A 22452-nucleotide genomic window follows, 5' to 3' on the forward strand; every position below is an offset into this window, starting at 1 on the left:
CTGGGTGGGTTGTTCTTGTGACACACCTGTTTACCAAGTTTCAACCACCTCTGCAGACTTTGCAAGTCTGTCACTCTTCTATGACTCTGGCCTTCACCTGTCGCTAGAATATTTTCTATTGACAAAGCGTCACGGTCAGTGACGAGAGCGCCATTACCTGCCGTCTGTCAATAGACAAGTCGGTTACTGCTCCAATGAGGGATGTGTTTGTTTTTTTCTTTCTTTCTCTCTCTCGCTATTTGCTGGCGGGGAGATCAGGGGAAATGATCTAGAGAGGAGAATGCAGCAGGCTGCACAGTATTTGTGGTAAAGGGACTTAAATCGTCGTCCGCTTTGTGCAGTTGTGAGTTGCTTCTTGTCTCCCTTGTGAAACAGGTCGCGAGATTCGCAGGTGGTTGACAAAGACATCTGATCGCTTTCATTCAGTCTTCTTACTGTCTGGTATTTCATCTGCACATTTTGATCTCAAATTTGTGGCTTCTCTATACAGTACTTTGATATTCTGTTCTCTGTGTTGTTGCTGTTGCGATTGTAGTGGTCGTGGTTTTCAATGCTTTCTGACGCGAAACCGCAAAGTGTAGGGGTCTGCTGGAAGGGGATGAGATTGGGGAAAAAAAACAACAGAAAGAAAACAAAACCCATGGACACACCTGCAGCATAAGAAATGACTTCAGTCTGTCTCACACGTCTCTTTCTCTCTCTCTCTCGCTCTCTCTCGCTCACTCTTGCTGCAGTTGAAATCAAAGGCAGGTCGTCAGATGAACCACAATCCACCAAACAGTAAGGAGATTCTTTCTCTGTTCTCTCTCTCTCTCTTAACACACACGTAAGGGAGATAGAGTGAAGCTGAAGCCTCTCTTCCTGTAAAACAGTTTTACCTGTAAAATTATAAAAAAAAAAACAAAAAAAAAAACGATTTTTATGGCAAGAAATCGTTTGGATGTACAGACATCAGATGACTTTTACTGTGTGGTAAGCTTTCAGCCCCTGTGGGCTGATGAAACGATAACTAGCTCAAGCGGAATATTTTGAAGAAGGATGTAACTTATAACTTTATGTTTGTTCCTGTATCTCCAAAATCATTCAACACAAATAACAAGAAAAAGCTTTTTAAGAAAAAGCTCAAGTAGAAAAGTGTGGTACGTGATCTGCATTTCCACAAGTCTGTGGTTAGGCCTAAGAAAACTGGACTATTTTGCAATTGGAGTAGAGGTCACTTTTATTCTCCTTCTTTATCATAGCTGATAGCTGAATTTTGGCGTGTACATTAAGCAGAGAGTCATACTTTGTCCAGATAAGAATGCAACACTTTTCTGACAGGGACTTTGTTGTTTTGTTGACAAATTTGTAGACTAAAACGTTCACATATTTGGAGGACCAAAGATGAAATATTAAAATAAACAGATATGATCTTTATAAACATGCTTTGTTTATGATTGTGTCATGTGGAGGAGCGGCAGGTGTGGTGACCAGACAAATGTCACAATAGTCTCGTTTGGTGATGTGCATCTGGCACTGCACTTGAAAATAGTATGCATATTTCTCCTGGAACTAGGACTACTGGCTGCCGATTGTTGTTCAGTTGCAAAAGGTCTCTGTCTTGGTATGTTACATAGATTTCAGTCTAAATGTCCACATATCTAGTACCACAGCACTTGCATGACGCCATGCTCAGCGTTCGTGTGTAGTCCTGACTACTTCCTCATAAAACAATGATGCTCCCCTTGCATTTTTTAAGGTATTCTTGCTTGGTCTTGTCTTCATGGTCGATTCTCCCATTTCAAAAGTGTTGGGACTTGCGTACTTGGATGACGTTGAGCAGGCGATATTAAATCTTTTAAATGTGAACCACTTGGTGCAGTTCTGCTGGTCTGGTATGCTTTAAAGGTCTATGAAGTTATTCTGCCAGTCCACAGTGCATATTTTCTCTGAAGTCTGGTTGATGTCTCGAAAAATTCTGCCCGCTCATATGTGAAAAGCAGGAGAAGTTATCAGCCATCCTCCCGATACTTCCATAATCCTTGTCAGTCAGATTTGGCTGGAAAGCTGTTGAAATGTCCAATGGAAGCCTAGCCATGATGGCCTTTGGCACAAAATTAAAAGCGTAATCATCAACAACAGATAAAACAACTGCATTTGGATGAGTGGAACGCAAATCTTTCAGAAACCTTCCACTTCTTTTTCGCTGGTGATGGAATTACATTTGCCTTGCCGACCTGCTGTTCATCATCTTCCATGGTTTTCCTCCGTTTCTTCGCAGCAAAGTCCAAGTTCATAACCTTCAGATTAGAAAACCGTACCTCATGGGGACCAGCTGTTGGAAACAGCTGTAACCAATACGTCAATGGCTACGTAGGGTTGGGCTAAGTTGAACAGGAAAAACACAAGATGGTTTCTCACGTTGAAATTTCTTTATTCAACTCTTTTCTCGGTTGCTGGCCTGCCTCCTCTCTCTCTCTCAAATCTCAACAACAGCATGCCAACCACTGTCCGCCCCGCTACTTATATTTCCCTACCCTCGGAACATTCTAGAATGTCGATCCCTCCATCCCCTGCCCCCCCTCGCCCTGTCTGGTCATTGTTTCCACCCAAGTTCTCAGGCGGGTGTAACAATAGACCAGTGGCCGGGGGTGGGCAGTTCAAGGTCGGCTACCCTGAGCTCAACCAGCGTGGGAAAGGGCAGTGGTCGCGGGTGGACAGTTCACAGTTCAGCCAGCGTGGGAAATAGGACAGCGTCACTCGACGCTGACCTTACAACAACAATTACATACTCAGTACACTTCTAGAGTGCTACACTTACCCGGGGAAAGAAAAAAAAATGTTTCCTTTCAATTTACATTTGAAAAAAACGGAAACATCAACCCGAACATAAAACAAGATTTCCCCGTGAACAAATCTCTACAGTCAAACTGCAGCACATAGACCTAATTACCATAGCATAAGAAGTATTACACATCATGTACATCAATTCAATACAATAAAATATCAGAACTCCCCTAAAGGTGTCTGTCAAAATAAAGCTACTGAAGAAAAAAGGTTCGACCGATCACACATCAGTTTCAATTACAGGTAAGCTAAGCCACCTCTCCAATACTTCCATTACATCGTTTATGGCCAACCATACAGACTGCATCACCTGGTGGGGAGCTTTCTGACTAGAAGCTAAAAGACTTGCCATCTCTTGTCGGACACCATGCAACTTCGCCCTGTCCGACTGATTACCACTTGCACATCGGTGCATAAGATTTAATCTGTCCACCGGTCGGCGGATTCTGTCAGAGCGGCGTAGAGGTTGCTGCTCTTCACTGTCGTTCTCTGCTATCTCCTCACTTTCATCTTCCTCTTCACTGTCGCTCTCTGCTATCTCCTCTGTTTCATCTTCCTGCTCTACTTCCTCCTCCCGGTTTTCTGCAAGTATCGCGGCTGGAATAAACTCTGGTGCCTCTGGCCTCAACTCTAGGCCCACTTCGATGTCTGGAAATTGCATCGGTTCGTCCTCCTCACCATTCCCACAGTCGGGGGGTGTGGCTGCTACCTCTTCTGCGCGCTGTCTGGGGTTGTTGTTTCTGGTGGTTCTTTCCTGGGCCAAAGGTGGTGCCCAGCCTAATGCACCCACTGGGAGTAATAGATTGCGATGGAGTGTCCGTTTTGGTCCGGAGCCGTCCTCTCGTTGAACTACATACACCGGTATATTGTTCATTTTGTCCATCACGATAAAAACTCCTTCCTCCCAGCGGTCATCCACTTTGGATGTAATTCGTGGCCCCATCTTCTTTACCAGGACTCTGTCTCCCACTTCTAAGGTAGCTGCCAAAGCTCCTGCATCGTACCTTATCTTGTTCTTAAGAGAGGCCTTTTCCATTTGCTCTGTGGCCATTCTGTATGCACTACGGAGGCTCTCTTTCAGGTCCTGCACATACTGCCTGCAACTCTTCCCTTGTCGCTTCCCTATGTCCAGGCCAAATGCCAGGTCGACTGGCAGTCTTGGGTGCCGTCCGTAGAACAGGTAGGAGGGTGAGAATCCCGTGCTGCTGTGTATGCACGAGTTGTAGGCATGCACCACAGACTTCAGGTGTTTCCTCCAGTCTTTCTTCTGTTCAGTCTCTAGAGTTCGCAGCATACCGATCAGCGTTCTATTCCACCTTTCCACAGGGTTTCCGCAGGGGTGATAGGGCGTGGTCCTGCATTTCTGGATTCCGGCCAGGCTACACAGTTCTTGGATGAGTTTTGACTCAAAATCCCGACCTTGATCAGACAGAATTCTGCCAGGGAATCCATAAGTCATGAAGAACTCGTTCCACAGAGCCCTGGCTGTCGTTCTTGCTGTTTGGTCTTTCGTCAGTACTGCTTGCGCGAACTTCGTAAAATGGTCCATAATGACCAGTATGTTCTGCTTTTCCCCTTTGACCTCAATGGTGAGAAAATCTATGGTAAGCAGTTCCAGTGGGTGTGATGTCACGATGGTTGACATGGGTGCTTTCTGCGCGTGCGTCCCACTGCGAACGCACCGTTCGCAGCTCTGGATTTTCCTCTTGAGATCAGCCGCCATGAACGGCCAGAAAAAACGCATTCGTGCGTGTCGTATGGCATCGTCAAAGTGGGTGTGGTACAGCTCGTCGTGCACACCTCTCATCGCCTCCTGTCGCATGGAGCGGGGTACCACCAGCTGCACCCGGGTTGATGTGGCGTCAGACACACGCCGGTAGAGCACACCATGCTCTAGCATCAGGCTCTTCCTCTCCCTGGCGTATATCCTGGTCTCTGGCCCCGTCACTGCCAGGTCAGTTCCTTCTTTGAGCGCTTGGCAGACAGCGGCTATGTGGGGGTCTTGCTGCTGTAACCTCCGCCAGTCGTCGACTGTCAGGGTGGTGAAGTCTGGCTCCCCGCCCTCCGGCTCTAAGATGCCGTCTGGAATCATGTTTGGGTCCCTTACGACAGCTTCGACGGCTGGGGTGAAGTTGTCAGTGGCGTCATTGTCACGTGACATGGGCGTGGTGTGCCGGGCTGTCTGCTGAATGGAATGTACTGGCCTTCCTGCGCTTTTGGCTGTCAGTATGCTCACAACTGCACTTCGATTTACAACTTGTGGGGTATCGTCTTGAAATTTCCTCGCTTTCTCCAGTAGGAACCCAACTTTCTCTAAGGTGTCTCTGTATTCTTCATCTGCTTCTGGCGGGTCCTGCGGTCGCCTTGACAACCCGTCCGCATCGGTGTGTGTCGAGCCCTGTTTGTACACGAGGTCGAAGTCGTACAGTGACAGGGATGACAACCATCTGTGGCTAACTGCGTCTAACTTTGCATTCTTCAGCACATGGCAAAGCGGGTTGTTGTCAGTAACCACGGTGACGCGGGAGCCCAAGATGTAGTCGTGAAACTTCTCTGTCATGGCCCATTTCAGAGCGAGAAATTCTCGCTTGTGTGCGGGGTAGTTCACTTCTGTCTTGTTGAGTCCTCTGCTGGCGTATGCAATTATCTTGAGTTCGCCTTGTTGATGTTGGTACAGCACGGCTCCCAGGCCAGTGCCGCTGGCATCACAATGCAGGATGAAGGGCTGGGACTGGTCAGCGATGCCCAGCATCGGCTCTGCAGTCAGTGCTTTGATCAGGGACTCAAACGCACTTTGTTCTCGCTCTCCCCACAGGTGAGATATATCTGACGACAGATTGAGTGCACCCGCCTTCTTAGCTGTTTTCTTGAGCTTATGTGGTACATATCCAACAGTAAGGTCGTTCAGAGGCTTGGCAATTTGCGCGAACTGGGGAACCCAGCGCCTATAAAATCCTGCAAACCCTAGGAACGCCTTGACATCGCGAACTGTTTTGGGTACAGGCCAACTGGTCAGAGCCTCGATCTTTTCAGGGTCTGGCCTAATGCCTTCTGCGGAGATGAGGTATCCTAGGTGTCTAACCTCAGTGGTGGCAAAAATACATTTATCAGGGTCAAGTTTCAGCTTAAAACTACGCATTCTCTCCAAAGCTCTAATTGTTCTATCTTCTAGTTGCTGGAGATTAGTGCCATGTACCAAAATGTCATCGAGAAAAATAATCAGCTCTGCCAAGTTCATATCACTCAAACAACAGTCCATCAACCGTTGAAATGTCATGGGGGCGTTGACAAGGCCGAATGGCAACCTCTGGAATTCGTACAGTCCGAACGGGGTGGTAAATGCAGAAATCTTCTTCGCCCGCTCGGACAGAGGCACCTGGTAATATGCCTTCGACAAATCTAGGCTAGTAAAAACCTTAGCCCCACTCAACGTTAAAAACAGTTGCTCAATTTTTGGTAACGAATAACTGTCCCTCACTGTCCGCGCATTCACCCTCCTGTAGTCTACACACATGCGCAGTGCCCCATTCTTCTTTCTCACCAGCACAATGGGTGAAGCGAAGGAACTGGTCGACGGCTTGATGATGCGAGCATCCAGCAACTGCTGCACATGTTGTCTGACCTCCTCCAGGTCCTGTGGCGGTATAGGCCTCGGTCTTTCTCGAATCGACGGACCTGGAGTCAGTTCAATGTCATGCACAACATCTGTCATGTTCAAGTCAAACTCTTTTTCATTGAACACATCACTAAATGTTAACAGCTTCTTTATAAATCTGTCTTTCCATGTTTGGTCGACGTTTGCACCAAAACGGAATCTATCCGATAGTTCAGGAACACTGTTCTTATCTTCTTCTACGTGGTTTGCATGACAGTGCGTCCTGCCAGCGTCTTGTAAGTCGCAGTTCAAGTCTTGTAACACACTGGGGAGTGAATATTCACTCTGTATGGTGAACAGGTCCGCTATCACACTTTTCCTTCTGATAGTGACTGGTGAATCGGTGGTGTTTAACAACGTCACCCTAATCCGGGGAAGAGTGTTTGTTGACACCTTGCCACTCAACACGCACACCCCGTCCGGTAACGCCTCCACTGTCGGCTCCTGGATCAGCACAGCGTCCTTGTTGATGATTGCACCATGCCGCACAATCCCTCGGACATCGGTCACCGAGCGGGGTGGCAGTGTCGTGTCCGGTGTCAACAGTCGTACCGGGCACAGACGTCCATTTGGTGCACTAGTCGCCTCCCTGTAGGCGTGAGCGATCATGCCACACAGCGGTAGTCTTGTGGTGAAGTTCCGCCCCGCCATACGTTCGCACTGCCGGGCGTAGGCTCTCAGGATGTTGGTGCCCGCTATCACTGGCACTCGTGACGAATACTCCGTGTCTGGACAGACAAGTAACACTGTGTCTACTTTACTGTCCACACCAACGACATCTTTAGGCAACCACACCGACACACGCACAACACCAATATAGGGCACAGAATGACCGCCTGCTCCTATCACTTGCAGTGTAGAATCCAGGTTTTCCAGCTGTCGATATCGCATATTTCTGCGAAAAAAAGACTCCGACACAATAGACACCTGCGAGCCGCTGTCTATCAAACAGCGTGACGTCACGCCGTCGATGCGGATGGGTGATTCGCAGCTCGGTCCCACCAACGCCTCGAGGTTTGTTTGGTCTGCGCCGGGTGAGTGTAATTCCGCGAGCACCACTCGACTGGTCAGCGTCACATGTCGTCTGGAAGAGGAGTTTCTCACTGCCACCTGCACTCTCGACCCTGTGACACTGGCTGACACTACCGTGATATTTTCCGGTAACCATTCTTGTGAACGCGCGGTGATTGTAACAGGTGCGTTCAAAGTGTTTGTCAGGTTACCACACAGTTCCACAGTTTGCTGCGGAGGAATATCCAGCACTGCACTGTTTAACCGAACTGGCCGTAGTTCTAAAAGGCCCTGTTCGATGGTGTTGGCGGCGGTTGAAAGGAGATGATGATGCTTTCTCACCTTCTCGGCTGGGGTCTCACGGTCGCCTTCTTGGACCAACACTCGCCCCTCTGTGGTGGTCCCTTTCAGTTCGGGGAGGCCCTGTTCTTTCCGCCACTTGCTTTCCTGTCTCCGCCGCTCTCTCTCTCTCTGCACCACCAGCGCTGCATTCACCGGATTGTTGCACTCACGATAAAAATGTCCCTCTTCCCCGCACTTAAAACAGTACTTGCTTCTTCTCACTTTACGGGTAGGTCTGTCCTGTTGTACATGGGCGACACGCACCTCTGTACGGGCTTTGGTGCATCTCTCACCCTTCTCACTTGATGAATCACATTTTGAAATCAAACTCTCAATCTGCCGCACATGGCAGTATAACTCTGGGAAGGTGGGTCTACCTTCCCCAGGAATCCCAAATTTATTTCGAATGTCCATGGCGACCATCGGTTCGGAGATTCCCTTGGAGAATATATAATACAGCCTGCGGTTGCATTCCTCCTCCGTCAGGCCACCTAATGTTTTTAGCACCGACATCTTTGTGGAGAGTTGCAGAAGGAATTGTGACAGGCACTGCTCTCTGGTCGGTCTCATCTGACACAATTCGATATAGATGTCGTCTGCACTTCGTAGCTCCCCGAACAGCGCCTGCAAGTCTGCAACCAATTCGCTGACGGTGCCATACTGTTTGTCTTTGGTGTGGAGATGTGCCGCTCCTTTCAGACTCCGTCTCAGGAACGCGAACTTCTCCTCGATCAGTGCATCGTCTTGTATTTCGAGCGCTTGCACTTTCCACTGCTCGAAGGTGACCTCTTGGGGCGATGTAGGCGGAAGCCCTGTAAATGTTTTTAATTCTGGGAGAGGAACGGGCGGTAGTAATTGCACACGTATTGCCTTTGTCACTTCGTTCCTAGCACTTTCAGACCGGAGCTCTTCTAGCTGGCGGCGAAGTTCTTCGATGATGCTGTCTTTATCTGCTGCTCCGGTGCTGTTTGTGCTGCAGTCAGCCATGGTGTTCTGCCGAGGAATTAAAGTTGCTCCTGTACAACTAGCCCCACATTGGGCGCCAGAAATGTAACCAATACGTCAATGGCTACGTAGGGTTGGGCTAAGTTGAACAGGAAAAACACAAGATGGTTTCTCACGTTGAAATTTCTTTATTCAACTCTTTTCTCGGTTGCTGGCCTGCCTCCTCTCTCTCTCTCAAATCTCAACAACAGCATGCCAACCACTGTCCGCCCCCGCTACTTATATTTCCCTACCCTCGGAACATTCTAGAATGTCGATCCCTCCATCCCCTGCCCCCCCTCGCCCTGTCTGGTCATTGTTTCCACCCAAGTTCTCAGGCGGGTGTAACAATAGACCAGTGGCCGGGGGGTGGGCAGTTCAAGGTCGGCTACCCTGAGCTCAACCAGCGTGGGAAAGGGCAGTGGTCGCGGGTGGACAGTTCACAGTTCAGCCAGCGTGGGAAATAGGACAGCGTCACTCGACGCTGACCTTACAACAACAATTACATACTCAGTACACTTCTAGAGTGCTACACAGCCAACAGGCTGGCAGGCAGGTGGAGTACCCTCCTTCCCTACACGGGACCTGACTCAATGCAGAAAAAAATCTACTGCAATATGCTGCAAGCTTCTGATAATTCTGCCATGCAAGAGCACTGCAAGCACCTACTTGCGATTATTAACTTGACGATTTCATTCGCCATAACAAAGCACTTTGTCTTTTTATTTTATTCTAAGTTCGAGTGGAAAAGGATGGACATCCACAAGTTACGAGCTTTTGCAACATCACAACACAACATATCCAGGGACATAACTATTGTGATGCTTGTTAAAGAGTTGCCTCCCTCAAATCGCTATTTACAGATGAAGGAGTATCTGGTGCATGTGAGTAATCGTTCTCTCAGTTGCATATTGATCACTTTCTGAACCTGTAGACTTGTTGTATCTATACTGCATACGCAGTTCCGTTTCAGAAACGTGGAAATATTTTGTGCGAATGACAACAGAGTGTTTGTGCTACAGAAAGCGTTACAGCCAGATTTTTTCAAGAGCGTTAGGCTGCAATAACTCTACAACTTGTGTTAAAGCTTACTGCTGAGTGTAGTGACACTAATGTTGTTGACATCCATGAACAAATCTTTATATACTTTTTTACAAAATGTTTGAACCTTTTCATGGACTTTTTTTTCAAGCTTTATTATTGTCTTAAATAACAGGCTTTTGATATTAAACAAGGATATACTTTCTGTCGGTGCCAGCGTGATGTGGAAGAGGACTTTGCACCGCATCGAGACACTGCTGATGTTGGGGCCAGGTGGAGTTTTTAGTCGAAGCTATTCATAAATTGTGTGCGCAAACACCAGCATGTCGTCACCAGATCGAAACCTCCAAATAGACCAAGGAGATGCCCGAGTAAAACAGACGTCAGTTACTGATCCAAAGGCTGTCCCGAAATCAAGGACCTCTAAAATAGACTTCTTGCCAGGTGGGAATGCCGCGTCATATGTTTCACAAAGATCGAGCTCTGTCGAGACGCTTGACACTCCAAACCAGGTGGAGTATCACGAGTCAGGCCTTCAGTCAAACAGGCGGTCTGAAGTCGGAGGGGTAATCGAAGATAGTCAAGACAAGGACGATGGCTTGGTACACAACTGTGAAACCATGCCACCCACCATGTTTCATCCAGAGCACCAGAGTACCCCTAATCAGTTTCGGTACAGAAATTTCTCAGATGGAAGCAATTTAAACACGCCTTCAGATTTGTCAGAAGAGCATGACATAGCAGATGACAGAGTGCTGTCTGAAAGCCAGATATTAATACCAGGGGACCTGTTGGTTCCTATCATGGGATTTGAGACAATGGAATCACGATCTAAATTTACAGTGAGTGCTGTTAATTTTTCTTTTTTAAAAAACAAATTTGTGTTACAAATGTCTATGTACAACCCTCTGTCCGAATAGTTCTAGGTAGAAATGCACATCTAGTTATTAAAAAAATCATGAATTTGCTATCCAATAGCAAGTACAATTAAATGACTGACTGAATGTAAGTAAGTTTTGTAAAAAGTTGTAAGCTTTCTCAGGTAAAGTTACAGCTAGTGATAGGAAATTAAGAAGAAAAATAAAAGATCTAGTGTCTTGGATAAAGCTGTGTAAGAAGTTCATCACGTAGAGGGTTTGTTGTGTGGAAGGCATGTCCACCTTCCACAGCCATTAGGCTTTTCTAAAAGTTAAGTTAGGTATCCATACACTGTGGCATGAGGCTTGGGTTTACTGTTCAGAGTGAGTGTTCACCATATTTTTCAAAGCTCATTACCATATAGCTACAGACTTCAGACCCTCCCAGGTGAACATCAGTTGAAAAGTACTTTAAATTATTATTTTGCCACTATGCCTTCTATGAAGCAGTGTCTTGTCTGTCCAGCATTTCATATAGGGTTGTATGAAACCAAATACAACTTTGAATTATTTCTAATTCTATTCACTTTCTTCATTAGTTAATTTATAATATTCCGCCATGCAGTGTAAGGCCATTAAACCATGGTCCCGTAATCCGCAAATTTACTTAAACTGCGCAAAATGCTTAGATCCCAATTTTTCAACACTATGGATCATACAGACCTTGATATGGCCTCTCAGACACTCAAGGCAGGTGTTGATAGCTGTCATTTTGGCATTTCAGATGTTCGTGATTGACATGCTATGCACTATCGTGGATTAAATATTTAAATGCTGGCCTATAACTTCAAAGATCTATTTATGGAAGATTAGTCTTTTATTTATCAATAAACAATAAAATAACTTAAAATGAAATTTAAATATTAATCTGTTTTATCTACGCTGAATGTCAGCATTATCGAGGCAACTTATGGGTCAAGAATTATGATAAAACACGTATGGCTGTTAATGTAGAATGTTATGCTACCATTTCAGCATATTTTTTCCTGATGCCCGTGAGTATGCATGCACGCACATCTTAAAATGTGATTGCATCTATACTTTTAGAGATGACTGTCAGCAGTGTGATCTCTTGAAAGTGGCTGCAAGAACAAATCAGAATGATATTTTCAAAATTTGTTTTCCCGTGTTTTGCCATCTTGTTCTTTTTCATGTTCGTTATATTTATGATATGACGTAATGGATGAGGTTTGTCATTCAACAGGTTGACCGAACATTTTTCCTTTTGAAGCATGATTATCTTCTTCTGCTTATTGTTCAATACCTTACAATGATATGAAGAAACTAATAAAAATAAAATGAGTAAATAAATACCCTTGAAGACAACTATTTCTTTGGCTTCATCAGAAATATAAAGTCTGTTTTAAAGGTCTTTTGAGTTGCAAAGACACTCCGAGCACTTTCTGCATGGACTGTAGTGATCATTTGTGCAAATAATTGAAAGGAGTCATATTATGCTACACCTTGTGTGAGACTTGGGCTAAAGAAATTTTTTTGTGCTGCAGGTGTATAAAATTCAGGTGCAGATTGGAGGTGACTCAACTGGCTGGTTTGTCTTTCGGCGATACTCAGACTTTGTCCATTTAAACGAAAGGGTAAGTTTTCTTTTGTGTGGGTTTAAAGCAGGAATGATTATTACTCTTATGTTAATTAACATCAAGCATTCCTGATTCTTTTCCAATTTATTTAAGTTACCCTATCCCTTTTCCAACCATTGGTGCCTGCAACTTTCTGGTCACTGCAGAATAAAATGAATAGTTCAAAGTGCACAGTGGCAGTATCTAAAAAGCAGACTTTGAAAAAGACATTAAGCTTTAAAAAAAACAGAGTTAAAAAACATTTAAATATGCTTAGACAGCTGATAAACAGAAACAAAGCTTAGCTTATTAGCAGTTGTGTAAAGTGAAGAATAACTGAAAAATTAAAAGTTAAGGATTCACAATCAGCAGCTGACTGGAGACAGATTAGATAAATTATTCTCATTATTCTCATTATTCTCATTATTATTATTATTATTATTATTATTATTATTAATAAAACAACCTTCACAATGTTTAATGGAAATGTCATTAAACAATGCATGATATTTTTGCTTTTAATGAAGAAAAAATTACTTTAGAAAAAAGGCAGTAAATCATGTGGCTGGTAGGTCAATGTGTAATTACAACCACATACATTATGTGTTTATATAGAAGCCTTTTAGTTTTCAGATAAACCAGCTGAAAGAAAGGAAAAACATATATTCTTCGTTCTTTAAAATTTATTAAATGAAATGTGCATATGCATTGTCTGGCAAATATTTCTTTGTTGATAACAAAAGTGTAATACTTTTTTCCCCAGCTAAAGAGACTTTTTCCAGGATTCCGATTGGCTTTGCCTCCTAAAAGATGGTTTAGAGATAACTTTGACAAAGAGTTTCTTGAAGAAAGAGTGCTTGGGCTGCAAGCATTTCTGAACAACATTACAGGACACAAAGATATTTGTAACAGGTATATTTCTTAATGAGCTTGTTATCGTAATTTGTATTTTTAAAGTAGATGTTGGGATGAGCATTAAACTTTGGTTTCTTTTGGTCTGGGTTGTGCACACAGATATTGTGTTTACCTAGTAGTATCTTTTATAAAATTGTAGTCTTAGCTTTTGTGATTATATTGACACGGTCTGCTTTTCATAACTCACACATTTAGGTGCTAAGATTCCTTTTCAGACTAGCAGATCTTTAAGCTTGAACGATAAATCAGCAAGGTTGGATGGTTAATCATCTAAAGACAATTAAAAGCATAAAGTTTACTATTTTAGATGTATATAGAAGATAACAGTATTTTATCAACACGTTTTCTACCATTGATGATATCAAAGACAACATAATGAGTCTTGTCCGTTTAATTCTCTTGTCATAATCATAATTATGAAACAAGTTGTGCAGAAGTTTTGTGCCTCTTTTCAATGTTAATTTGTGAGAGGTAAAAAAGAGATGAGGAAGGTGTGGGAGATTGATGTCACAGTAGAATGCCTTTAGTCAGCGGATCTTCTCCAAAACACTGAAATCTGTGTGCATGCAAAAAGGGAAAAAGTCACCCAGTCTAGTGAGATCCAAGGTCTAAAAATATATGGTGTATCAGTGTAATTTATATAATCACTTTATAGTTAAGAATTTCTTTCTGATCCTCAAAGAAAATCTAGTAATTGACTGAACTGTAACAAATTAACTTTTTTTGTAATTCAGTGGATCATTTATTTTCACATTTTCTTATATTTTCATGAAATTTCACTGGCTTATGTATTTTGTGTCTCTGTGTGTGTGTGTGAATGGATTACATGTAAAGCACTCCAGTCCGAACTTTTTTCTGCTTGGATGAGCCTCCAGGTCCTCATGACAGTCTTGAGGAAAGCAGGGTTAGCAAATGTTTACATTTATCGTCAAACAATGGAATAAAATGTACATGTATACATGCACACACACAGTGTTTGTTTTCCTATCTGTAGTGAATCGTCTTACTATGAACCATCTAATTCATCTTCAGAAGTTAAAGGAGACCTGTCCTTAATGATTAAATAATAAACAATACATACCTTCATTAAACAGTATTCAATATCGGTTATTATTTGTGGAAGCTTTATCATCATCTGTGAACATTTTACATTCAGATTTGTAGTATGTTATTTCCTTGAATGCATATATTATTATCATTAGGCGGTAAACAGGAAAGACAAACTTTTCAGGCTCTATGTGACACTTTAGAGGAGACTCTATATGCTCTGCGGCAAGAGTTGCGGGAAAAAGAATCTGAAATTAGCTTGCTGAAGGAGGAGCTGGACTTGTACAGGGCACAAGTGGAGATGTTGTCATCCCGCCTCAGGTTAGTTTTGAATGGTATTCTGGCTGAATGTTGACTACTTCAGCTTTATGTATGATTTATGTTTTGTGTCAGCTTACTTAATCCTGAATCAGTATTAACATCAGTAACTTGTTTACATTTCAGTCTAAAATCTTCTGAAAGAAAACTCCTTTTTTTTTTTTTTTTTTTAAGAATATAGTAGAGTTTCTCTAAAAAGACTTTATCTGTTGCGATTCACTCTTAGATACAGCTCACAATTTGACAGACATTACTGAGTTGTTGCAGCATTTTGCAGAAATCACATGTTAAAGAACATTTTAAAAGATGCTTCTTGATATTTGGTTCTAAACTAGAGCAAATCAGTTGTGCTTGAAGAGTTAGTTCCTTCACAAACTTTTTAAAAAGCATGATACAGTCAAAGCAAAAAAGATCATGGATCACCTTGACTCTGAAGAATGAGCTGAAGGGGTAGAAGAACAAAGTTAAATTTTGTACATGAGAAATAAAATTTGAGACAATTACATAGTTTTAAGATGTTTATTATGCAATCTAGGTACCTTCTGAATATAAAAAATGAAATAAAACATTGAATTTGTAGGTATTTGGTGCCATGGCTTATGAAAGTAAAGTAGATTTTGCCAGTTTCTTTATAAATCAAATTTGGGCAGATTTTATTGGTCTCATTACAGAGGTGTTACTATCATTTACCATTTCACATTTTACAGTATGTCTGTAATCAGTTACATTCTCATTACAGGTTTATAGGATGATTGTGTGATAATGATTTGGTTTAATTATAGAAATTGCATGTATTTGACCAGCAGATGAACTAGCATTGAGACAAAAATTGTTTTTTAAACATTTATTCTAGAATCAAATGCCAGATACCTAGAAATGTAGCATTCTTTAATCAATTTTTTTTAAATTTTGGAGCAGTTCAATAATATATATTTTTGACAAAGAGAAATTGATTCTCAGTATGTTTTGATTTATATAAGAAAATCATCATTAGAAAATCTATTATGAAATGTATGTTTGTAGACACCCTTTATTATGTGTTACTGTTCTATGTAAAACAGATTGTTCTATCATTGCTTTTAACTATTTGTTAATAATTTCCAGGGATAGGAACACTAACTTAACCAAGGGAGAAAGCTTGGTTTCTCCTACTTCAGTGGGGTGTTCTTTAGCAGAATGTGATCGGCACAGAGATTCCATACCAAGCACACCTTGCTTTGAAGATGAACCAAATAAAACTAAATAATAAATAAAATTCCATGACCGTTTGCGAGTGGCCAGTGCTCTGAGCAGTATTGGTATGTATCGATGTATGGTGCACAGCTAATGTTTATTTTATTGTCTTTTTTTTTTTTTTAAAGGATTATGTGCATCGTAAAAGTATGTGTGTGTGCATACCTGTATGCATGCATACATAATATTTTCTGTCCTAGAATCTACCCTTTCATTTCATACTGTTTTCTGAGATGCATTACTTTTCTGTATACTTCCGAGAGAATGCTGCAATAACGTGTGATTAAAAAATAACTGGTGGCTGGTGTTTTATGTGGAGGCAACAACTAAGTATATCTCAGAATAAGCAGGTCCAGTCCTGTGAACACTTGCTTCATCCAGAGAGGAATAACGTGAGGGTTACACCATGTGGTCAACACTTCTTACCATCTACATGTCAAATGTTTTTGGTTGTTCTACTAGAATACACCAAATTCTATGCCAGGAGTTAAACTAAATTGTTCATTTCTCAGTGTGTACTTCTGTTTTATAAAAATATTTTCTTGATGGCTTGAAATCTCATCCACTCCTTCTACTCAAAAGCAATGTGCCTTTCTATTTCACCTCCAACATGAGAAGCTTGCAATATTCATGTGTACAGCAATGTGTATTATTGAATAACATCGCAATTTTTAATTGTTCTTTCATTCAAAAGGATGCTTTATATACCCACCATTTTTTCTGCTGTTGCAGTGCATGTATTTCAGAGTTTTGTTTTAAATTTATGCACTAACAATTTGAAAAACTTTGGAAAGATTCATTGGTGTAGAGCTATATTTTTTCATCCTTTCATGCTGCCTTATGTATAATGCAAATAAAAGGGGGAATATGCCTATTTTGTATCCTATTTATTGGACTCCTTGGATACAGGGATTTAAAAAAAGGTATTCTTTTAAGAAGTCAAAAATAGTGATGTTAAATGCTTTGACCCAGGCAGCAAGAATGCAATTTCATTTCCACTTTGTAATTAACTTAATTTCTGTAGCTGAGACCGGAATAGATATTACAATTTTGATGAGTTTCTGTCAAAAGAGAAGATCCCACTATACACAGATTTTTTAAAAATTAAAATGGTCTAATAAATGTTCTCTTAAGAGATTCTGTGAAATACAGCAATTAGCAAAATTATAAGAAGCATTTCAACCTAATCTAGCTTGTGTAATGAAGTTCACTGCGCTGTTTTTAGAGAAGAGGTGAGACAAGACAAATCTGAAGCCTGCTCAATTTATGTAATGGACATTTACAGAGCAACGAATAAGGCAACAATAGATTACCAGTTCAGAATGTCAGTTTTGGTGGTGCATAATATATGCAGGCTATTGAAATTGTGAACATGTAGTAATGAGAGGAAACCAGCATTTTGTGCATGCATTTATTCTGTTACCAAATTGTAATGCTTGCCCTGGGAATAAGATAACCTTACTGCTGTACAGTCTAATGCAAGAGTTCGGTCTAAATAAAATCCAAATGTAAGCATGTCATCATCACTTCACAATCAGTAAAGACTAGATTATTCATTTTATGACAGGTGCAGGCAGCATTTTAGCTTTAGCAGCTGCCTTCTTTAAAACAAAAGCAGAGATAATCGAGTAGGGACAAATTAGCATCATCAGAATCTGAAATAATTACAGAACAGTTTCTTACATAAAATTGTCGATATTGTTTTAGTAAATGTAATTATGTCTGGTAATTTACTCATGAGGTTATTTTTCATAAAGCTGTTTCAATATATTCATACATACAATTTAGCATTATGTAATATTACTTTTACAAAAGGCGGAATCTTATGGAATAAATTTTGCTTATAATTGATTCATAAAGGGTCTTAGATAAATGTCAGCATTTGTCATAATCACACTATTTTCTAATTAGTTAGGGGTATAGGAGTAACTTGAAGAAGCATATGCCCATCAAAATAGGCTGATTTTTTAAATATTTTTTAATAGCCTTTTCAGTACTATTCACATAGTGCCAGACCATTTATATAGTGCACACATTTAGGGCATAGCTTAGCTATATGTAGGTGTACATATCTGCACTCACATTTCTGGAGCAGGTGTGTGTGTTTGAGAGAGAGAGCAAGCAGACACATTTACATTATTTGACTCTGCTTAATAATGGTCGTGTGTGTGGTTCTTGTATCAGTATCTTGATTTTTTTTTTTTTTTAATGTATTGCTTCCATTGGCATGTGGACATTTTCAGTGTGGTTTCATTGGGAGTTTTTGGTGTTTCTATAGTTGTTGCACAAATGTGCAAGTGAAACCGATGAAGTAAGCTGATATGGTTTTTGAAAAAAAATGAAGTTTTGGTTCACTCCTGGACCATCATTGCCATGTTTGTATATTTGTAAAATAGTAGAAAGTGCCTGTTAAAGATGATTAATACCATCATAACTTTTTTTTTTTGCCAAGGGCATTTTGTGAGGGTAATGTGCCAGCAGTTTATGTTTCTTTATAGCAGGGAAGGAAATGTTATTAGTCTGTATAGGATATAAACATCATTGTTTATAAGAGGAATGCCTCTGCTCACAAAATCTTCCATCTGCTATGTATGTCACATGTATGTATGCTACATTGTTACCTTTGTATACTAATGCCATAATATTTTCTGGCATGTCTTTGCAAATTTCTTCATTTTTAAGTTATCATTTACTCCATTCTTGTCATTCAGAATGAGTGAAACTAGTCTTATTGCTGATCTCATCTTTATGCATAATTAGACATCTGTCACCTAGATGGATGGGTGCTTAATGTATAAACTCGCTTTGGAAATATGTACAAGGCACTGATTAGATACAATGGCCAAAAGTTAATTTGTTTAAAATGCATCCACTATAGTCATTATCTACAAGTTTTTCACAACAGTGGCATTTTGTTACAGTATTGTGCAGCATTAATGACACAGTGATCCACTGAATATTTGAAATCACCATTTACAGTGAAAATTTCTACCATCAGTGACTCCTGCACTTTTTTTCCCTAAGCGTTTCTGGCAACTGTTCTTGGTAATTAACATAGCCTTTAAGTGCATGTAGTTAAGCTTCAGTATTAAGTTATTCCTGCTCAAGCTTGCAAGCATCTGACATTCAAGTGTAAAATATCTTGTTTTTTCATCTAATATGAAACTGAATCTGTTCAGTGTGTGTGTGTGCTTACATGTGTGAAAGAATGACTTCTGGACAGATGGGGTAAACAGCTGTACATTATTTTCATGGTTTTACAACTTTGCACTTTAATACCTACAGAAGGGACAAAACAGCTATAGCACTGCAAAACAACTGTGATCTAGGAAATATTTTAGATTTTACCCTTAGCATCTTCCCGAGTGGCATTTTTACAAGTTTAAAAAAAAAATCCACTCACTATAGCTTAAACATAGATTTTAAAAGTTTTTATCATTTTAATAAAAGTATTGTGCATTTTGCTATGGTAGATGTACTTGTTTTAAGTAGCTGCTTAAGAAATCCTGGTAAAAGTCCAATTGGTTAATGGCAATTTTTTAAAGTGTTTATTTTGCCCTCATTCTTTCATTTCCATTTGTTTTTTGTTTGCATGTACAATTGCGTAAAAATTTCAAAATAAAGAATGACAAACAGTTTCTTAATCGTGTGTGTGTGAATTCACATGCTCAGGAGGAAGGTGTGTTTGGAAGTGTGTTTGAGAGTATGAATGGGGGAAAAGGGGAGGAAATGGCTGGATCCTATAGCAAGATAAAAATTTTAGCGAAAGAAACGAAGCAGTCATGAGAAGCTTCCACCCACAAAAATCTGTTCACTTTCCCATTTCCCTTTCGGTTTGATTTTTTTTTTTTTTATGCATTTTGATTATTTTGAAAACACTCATATGATAATACTATAAGAAAGCTGCATCCTCTCTACTATTGCAATGAGCTGATTTACCCTGTATGTATAAACCTTCTCATGGACAAACAGTTCCTGTATTCTGTCAGTGTACACGTATGAGGTTCTCATCAGTTTGACTTAATCATCATTCCATGGAACCAATCTGCTGATACCCGTCGTTGAAGGGACTCAACGAGATGCAGTAGTGGTGAAGGTGCACTAATGGAGGCTGGTCTTGTGCACCTGTTAGGTCTCATTAGGTGGCCCGTTCACTCTTTCATGTTTGCCAGCCAGTTCTTTCTCTTTTTACCTGGACATCTTCCTCCTATGTATCCCTGTATTCAGCAAGGTGTTAAGTCTAGAAATGTAGCTGACCCAAGCCAGTTCTTCCCTGATAGATCAATCAAATCAAATCAAATCAAAACAGACTTTATTGTCTGCCCAGGAGGACAGAAATTTGTCTTTGCTCACATACCCATACAGACATTTAACAAACAGTTAGGAGTAAAAGTGAGGAGTAAAATAGTGTTGATTGCACCATTCCATCAAAGCAGTGTATGTTTATCCTAACAACAAACCTTGGGTGACCAAGGGCCTAAAAGCACTGCTGAACAAAAAGAAACATTTGTTCATCACGGGCAGAAGCCCACGACAGAAGATTAGTACATAGAGAGGACCATGATGCTATCCGTTGGGTGGGCAGAGGCTCTACGAGCATACTAGTTAGTCCGCTTTCAGTAGTTTGCCGGTGGACCAACGAGTGTCGACGAGATTGAAACAGAGGTCGAGTTAGCTCTCGCCATAAACCCGATGTGTCAGAATGCGGCTCGTGGTTACATCTTGAGCTCGCTGGAGGGACCTGCCAGACGTCGAGTGTTGATGCTTCCGCATGACGCAAGAGATACGCCGAGAAAGATCTTGGGTGTCCTAGTGGAGGCGTACGGCGAATGGAAAGATGTCGACATCAGTGCCACAGCAACGTGATGAGGTGGTCGACGAATACGCCGCGAAGCTCCAGAATTTAAGCAGGCGAGGTAGAAGGCGGCGCAGAGCGTCGAAGTGGCGGCGATTGACACCATCTCGGAGGACTGCAGCCCGACCGGTCAGGGAAAGTGACTGCCCCCGTCGTCCGTAACAGGATGACAGGGAAATAAAGTGTAGCTGGCCTGACTGGAAAGTGTCCGACGGCGGAGGTTGTCATTTATGGCAGTTGAGTGATGGCGTTGCTCGACACCGGCAGTGAGGTAACGACGGTCACTGACGAGTGGGCACGAGGGCACATACAGGACTTACAGCTAAAACAAACTCAGGAGTGGCGGTGGTGGACATGTTTACGGCCAGCGTCTGAGGACGTTCCTATCCTGGTGGTCAAGGACCTGGTCGATGTGGTCACAAGTGAGCGCAGGAGGCGCGTGTCGCTTCTACTCGGGAAGAACGTCCTTGATCGGATAATGGACTCTACCGCAGATGTGGCGCAGGCAGTACAGGCAGCCGTGCATGAAGCTCATCTTGAGAAGACATTGTCAACAAAAGGACTGGCTAGGGCCGCTGGCAACACGCCCGTTCCAGGATGCCAATGGGTCTGACGTCCACACCAGCCACTTTCCAGAGGTTAATGCAGACCACCATGCCGAACTGTTTAATTTCAGTCCTTCTTGTGTACCTAGACGATCATTTGGTATACTCCAAGATAAAGGACATTCAACTGCGGGAGGCGCCATACCTTCAGGATGACGACAGTGAAGAGGAAACGCCAGGGTGGTATGCTACTCTTCCAAACCATCACCACAGAACTCTTGTGACAATGCCTGTGGTGCCAGAAGTAACAGTGTCTGTGGTGTCAGATGACAGTACCAGAAATGAGTCCCTATCGTGTCCGAACCGCGCAGATCGCAGCGACTTACCGCGAGACAGGCAACAAACTCGCACAAAGTGTAGGATGAAACAGTTCGTGCGACGCTATGCCATGGCAATATGAATACCATGGATATATTTTTTTAGTTGCGGTGATCGGTGACACCGTAGATGACACGTACGCATTGATCAGTTGTTTATTTTGCTAATTGTTCATTTTTCTTCAACTTTACCGCGGCTGCGTCCAGAAAATGTCATTGACAAGAATGACACACGAGGTGATGGCTTACAATAGATGTCAGCACTCACTCTTCTTCAGTCTCTGTTTGATTCCTCCTGAGTCCTTGTGCCTTTATTTAGGATGGTGATGGCTGCTGGCACGAAGGACCTCTGGTAGGCAGCTTTCCTTATGCGTGGTACCTTATAGCGCCTGCCTGAGGGCAACAGCTGGAAGCTAGTGTGGAGAGGGTGTTTCAGGTCCGAAATGATGTTATGTGCCATCCTTCTGACTGCATGAAGGTACAAGTCAGAAAGTGGCAGCTGTGCTTGACCAATAATTTTATTTGCCTGGTGGATGATTCTGGCCAGCCTTGCCTTGTCTTTGACTAGTAGATGACCATACCAGGCAGCGATGTTGAATGAGAGGATGCTCTCAACAAGAGACCTGTACACAGTCTCCAGCACCCCAGAGCTGACGTCGAAGCTGCGAAGTCTCCTCAGAAGGTACAGCCGTTGCTGGGCCTTTTTGTACACTTGGTTCACGTGATCACTAAATGAGAGCTTTCCGTCGATCACTGTACCAAGGTACCTAAACACAGCAGCCCTCTGCACCTGCTGTCCCTTGATTTGG

At 42.1% G+C, this 22452-nt stretch overlaps 1 protein-coding gene across 1 annotated transcript; it reads left to right on the plus strand.

Annotated features, from left to right (window-relative positions):
* The first annotated feature begins 9571 nt into the window (after positions 1–9571).
* On the plus strand, positions 9572–19504 carry LOC112566326 (sorting nexin-16-like). The gene is made up of 7 exons (XM_025242445.1): positions 9572–9702; positions 10077–10701; positions 12282–12371; positions 13117–13265; positions 14103–14172; positions 14500–14636; positions 15738–19504. Exons 2-7 carry the CDS (start codon positions 10183–10185, stop codon positions 15877–15879), a joined length of 1107 nt encoding a protein of 368 aa, XP_025098230.1. The 5' UTR covers positions 9572–9702; positions 10077–10182; the 3' UTR covers positions 15880–19504.
* The last annotated feature ends 2948 nt before the right edge of the window (positions 19505–22452 follow it).

Source organism: Pomacea canaliculata, linkage group LG1 (genome assembly GCF_003073045.1).
Source record: "Pomacea canaliculata isolate SZHN2017 linkage group LG1, ASM307304v1, whole genome shotgun sequence".
Lineage (NCBI taxonomy): Eukaryota > Metazoa > Mollusca > Gastropoda > Architaenioglossa > Ampullariidae > Pomacea > Pomacea canaliculata.

Bases quoted from the DNA above. Each gene is read 5' to 3' on its own strand.
- LOC112566326 (XM_025242445.1), top strand. From the start codon at position 10,183: ATGTCGTCACCAGATCGAAACCTCCAAATAGACCAAGGAGATGCCCGA. The intron at 10,702-12,281 runs GTGAGTGCTGTT...TTTGTGCTGCAG, and splicing joins AATCACGATCTAAATTTACA to GTGTATAAAATTCAGGTGCA. The intron at 13,266-14,102 runs GTATATTTCTTA...TTACATGTAAAG, and splicing joins CACAAAGATATTTGTAACAG to CACTCCAGTCCGAACTTTTT.